At 36.9% G+C, this 5168-nt stretch overlaps 1 protein-coding gene across 1 annotated transcript; it reads right to left on the minus strand.

The window, feature by feature from the left end:
* Positions 1–208: 208 nt before the first annotated feature.
* Positions 209–2119, minus strand: LOC137233555 (carboxypeptidase N subunit 2). Its single transcript, XM_067756645.1, has one exon. The coding sequence runs from the start codon at positions 2067–2069 to the stop codon at positions 351–353; it is 1719 nt and encodes a 572-aa protein (XP_067612746.1). The 5' UTR covers positions 2070–2119; the 3' UTR covers positions 209–350.
* Between the last annotated feature and the right edge of the window lie 3049 nt (positions 2120–5168).

Below are 5168 nucleotides of genomic sequence, written 5' to 3' on the forward strand. Positions count from 1 at the left end.
TAAAATTTAAAATATGTCTTTAGGATATTCCACTAACCAGTTGAGAATTACAATCGCACTCAAAAGCTAATGGAACAAACGAAATAAAAATGCTCATAGTTTAAGTCACTTAAACACAACACAACCTTGAGGATTCGTTCCATTCCACTCAGCTGACTCAAAGGAATTTGATTTCAAATGGGTGTTTAATTTTTTTTTTTTTTCAAAATTAACATCTTTCTTAAATGAATTTAAGAATTTAATTTTATTAACATCATAACTAGTTTTGAGCTTAAACACTAAAAACACATACTACATATTCTTTGGTTTGACTAAAGATACCCTCCCTTTCCCTGCGCAGCACCAACAACTCAATGCTCCATATTTGAATTCACAGTTGCGCTCGAGTGAAAAACTATGCTCGCGCCACGTCTTGTAAAATAGTCACGCCTCTTGATTTTCCACGCATAAACTACCACAACACCTATCAATAGAACAATCATCGACAACAAAGCGATTTTCATCAACAACAAATAAATCTCCAAGCGTTGTTCGTGCAAACGTAAATTATTCATTGATTGTTGCAACACTTTTTGCAATGTATTCATATCGTTCAGCTCATGCTCGACTTCCAAGAGGGTTGCTGGCGTATTACTAATACAGGAGACATCACGTATGTGAGCACGTTCGAAAGTGCTCTCTTCAGGCTCTATGTGCAGCATCACTGACGTCGAAAGTTGTGGTGGTACAAGTAATGTATGCAGATAAGTACAATTAAAACGATTACGTGAAACACCCAGTTTGGAGAGATTTGGGAATGCATAAGAGAACCCGCCTTTACCCTGCACTTCAGTCAAATTATTACCATCCACAAATAGAAAACGTAAATTCGATAAATATGGCACAAAAATATCCAAATTTAATGCAGTTAAATTGTTGTAAGATAAATCCAAACTCTCCAAACTGACTTGTTTGGAGAGCATGCCAAATGTGAGTTGACGCAGACCAGTTGCACGCAAAGAGAGCATACGTAAACGCTTCAAACGATCGAATGTTGTTATATTCACAGGTCCTATTGGATTATTTGATAGATCGAGTTGCAATAGACCGGTAATGTTTGTAATACTCGTTATGTCACTAAGATTATTCGAGCCGAGTAGTAACGTCTCGAGAAACAGGGTGTTAATCATTTGTATATCTGTGATGCGATTATGATCGGCGCGCACATATTTTGTGCCATTAACAGAAATACGTGTCAAATTATTGTAATCTACTTGCAGTTGCGTTAAAATACTTTTATTACCCAATTCGAATTCAGTTAAATTATTCGAAGTTAAAAGCAAACTCTCCAAACCAAAAGCTGCTTGAAAGCTATCAGAATGCACGCGATGTATGTTGTTGTACGAGAGATTAACATCATTCAAACGACGCAAACGATTAAACACTTCAGGTTCAACATATTCCAAAAGATTATTATTTATTGCTATCGCTTCCAAATATTGATTCTCCAACAACAAATCCTTTGGTAGTTCACGTATAAAATTAAATGACAACTGCAATTTATCCAAACTACTCAAACCTTTAAAAGCATTTTCATTAAGCAACGCAATTTGATTATGACTCAAATCGAGTCGCATCAAATTGCCAGCGCCCATAAAAACGGATGTTGTTATTTGTGTTATATTGTTGTTGCTCATATTAAGTACAGTCAAATTTGCTGCTGCCCCAAATGTATTACGCGGCACATCTAAAATTTCCGTAAATGAAACATCGAGCGTTTTTAGGCAAGCGAAAACATCGAATAACTTGAATGGTACATACAATAAACGTGAATCGTAGAATTTCATAAATTTCGTATTATTTGCTTTAGCATATTTTTGTATTTTCACAAGTTGACTATGTGAAACTACGAAACCGGAAACCGTACAATATGCCTCACTTGCAAGGTTATCGTACATTCTTTCGAATTCATCACATTTCAATGTAATGTCCTCTGCTCCATTGACGAAGGTTGGTTTGAAAAATAAACCATTAGTTGCTAGCACAAGGATAATTAACCGATTTAGTTTTAATTTTACTATTCGCGTCATTTCGTCATAAGGCGTACATACAAACTTTAGCGGCGGAGGCAGTAAGCTAACTAAAAATCTATAATTGAACTAAAAGCTAAAGCCAGATCGGAGTCTGTAGTTTTGCAAGCAATCAAGGAAGTGGTTGCAAGTTTGCCGATATGCACATTCGTACATATATATTATCAGGGTAACCCTGTAGTAAAACCAACTAACAAACGCAACAAGAAGATTGTGTGAACGCGAGTTGAACAGAGAAGCGAGACGCGCTTTGCAGAAACAAGAAGAGTCAGAGAGGTTGTTGTCACCAAGAATAATCCCCGTAAATTTTCCAAAAAAAATCCGGTGACAGAGATAAGATTTTAAGCCCGGGGTAAATTCTTGTAAAAACGAAAGCGGCGATCTGGTAAGCGATGCTCAAATGATGCCTAGGTTACAGAGATAACACTTAACGGTGCTCCTAAATGGAGAGAGCAATAAAACGGCCTGGGAAGATCATGAATCCGAGTCCGCAATCGATGACGATGGAATTTTCGTCCCGCACCTAGCTTGGACGAAGTGAGAGTATCCATAAATAAATGAAAAATGAATATTATACGACTTTAGGCCGAGTTTCTATCATGCTACTTTTAGTTCTTCCTACAAATTGTCGGAATGGGACTTACGTGTTTAATGTCGACACAAAGGATATCTGCTAGGCAGATGCGTCCACGGTTGCCACCTTGGGTGCATTTGGACCAAAAATGGTCCCTTCCAACCCCATTTAGTCCACTGGTCCATTTTCTTCAATTTTGGTCCTTTTTAAGCAGTTGCCACGATTTTGGTACTTTTCTTTCATTTTCACTCAGGTAAAAATTCACAATATTGCCCAAAAAATTTGCAGCACATTCGTTAATCCACATATAATTTTGAATTTACTTGAATCGATTTCTCACCACAAAAAATTGCTCAGTCAATAAAAATGTACGAGAACAGTGACATTTCACCTAGGAAATAATTTAGGCGAGGCATTAAAAAGTGTTGGCAACCACACTGTCGTTAATTGTTGATGAAACAGCCGACTTATGAAAAAAACTCTTGTTTAATATTTTTAATAATAATGACTAGAAATTTCCATCGGTTATTAAATACTTAGTGAAAGATTTTTGTCACAAGTAGAGCTAAAAGTATGTATTTCAAATGCACTTGCGCCTCTAAGAAATTTGACATGGCTTGCAACTTATGAAGCGTGGAGTTTAGTGAATTGAAAATTAAGTAAAAGAATGAACTAATTTACTTTGTATTAAGTGTATTTGCCGCATACTTAATTCAAGCCTACCGAGAGATATTGAGAGTTTGTGAAGGCACGTCCATTTTTAAATCTTTTTCACATGACACAAAAAAAATTTTAACTGTAAGGCAGAAATACTTCTTGAAGGTGATAACTTTACAAATGTACAACGAATGCGATTAAAAAATTTTATGTTTATATTCAGCTTTTGAAGCAAATGCAAAAGAGATTTGATTTTGGAAGAAATATTTTGTGTAAAATTATCCCCGTGGGTGCTAACATTAACCCCTGATGCCAGGTATCAAAACTCACACTTACTGAATCTAGGCTATATCATATATATAAAGTTTAATGTTAAGAGAAAAAGTAAGCATCTACAGAAATAGAACTAAAAAAATTACTTAGTTTCATTTATGCTCTACTGAGTTTTCCACATAGTTCGACAAGAACGTAAATTTTTGAACCCTTCCTTACAAAAACTTAACTGCGCTATACATTTTATTTCATTGCAACCAACAACATAATGTTGGAACTAAAAGATTTGTGAGCTAATCTAGGTTCACAACGTTAGGTTGGTGAACGACATACACCTATTCTAGAAATGTGAAAATATAATACCATGAACTACATTTTATTTTTGTTTGTTCCTTGAATTTAAGCAAAGTATTTATTATGTAAAGTAAAATTTTATTTAGGAAACCATGGAAACATACTAAAGTTTTGTATTTTACAACGAAAACGACCTCCTTATATACCAATAAAATAAAACAAAAACTTGGTCCTTTTTTTGAGATTTGGTCCTTTTTTTCCATGAATATTGGTCCCAAATGAAAACATGGTGTGGCAACCGTTGATGCGTCTGCACAGATAAGATTTTCATGTCAGAAATACACTCGGAGTGTTTGCCAAATCACTGCCGAAGAGCGACACCGCTTACTTTATTATAATTAAAAAAAACTTTATTCTAAACTTTTGATATTACTTTGGACCACCGTGGTGTGATGGTAGCGTGCTCCGCCTGCCACACCGTATGCCCTGGGTTCGCACCCCGGGCAAAGCAACATCAAAATTTTAGAAATAAGGTTTTTCAATTAGAAAAAAATTTTTCTAAGCGGGGTCGCCCCTCGGCAGTGTTTGGCAAGCGCTCCGGGTGTATTTCTGCCATGAAAAGCTCTCAGTGAAAACTCATCTGCCTTGCAGATGCCGTTCGGAGTCGGCATAAAACATGTTGGTCCCGTCCGGCCAATTTGTAGGGAAAATCAAGAGGAGCACGACGCAAATTGGAAGAGAAGCTCGGCCTTAGATCTCTTCGGAGGTTATCGCGCCTTACATTTATTTATTTATTTAGAAGTTGAAACCTGAACCTTCGGTGTGGTCGCACGCTGCATCCACACCACGGTGGCTGCCGTGCGATAACCAGATTAAAATCAAAACAAGCCGCGGGCGCTGATGTATTGCGCGCAAAGCTATTTAAATATTCTATTCAAAATATAGACGTTTAAGATTTTATGAGCTTTACGCAGACATCAACGTACTTCAGCGGATTAAAAATCAGCGGCTGTGCTCGCAAGAATATTATATATGAATTAAAGATGATGCACCGGCTAAGAAAGTATTTTTCTCGGAATTCGCCTATGGAAGCAGAGGAAGAACATGGGTCGTACTCCTCTGGAAGGATCAGTTGGAAAGCTGTCCCTTTGTGTGACCAATTGACGTCACTTAACCCAGCGAAGAAGCAAATGGCGTACTTTTTCTCTCAGAATGAACCCCGACAAACCCAATGTTAGTCCTGCTTGCAACGTGTCTGTCTATACATGACATCTACCACCTTTTTAATTTCAACATGGAAC

This window comes from Eurosta solidaginis, chromosome 5 (assembly GCF_040869045.1).
Source record: "Eurosta solidaginis isolate ZX-2024a chromosome 5, ASM4086904v1, whole genome shotgun sequence".
Classification (NCBI taxonomy): domain Eukaryota; kingdom Metazoa; phylum Arthropoda; class Insecta; order Diptera; family Tephritidae; genus Eurosta; species Eurosta solidaginis.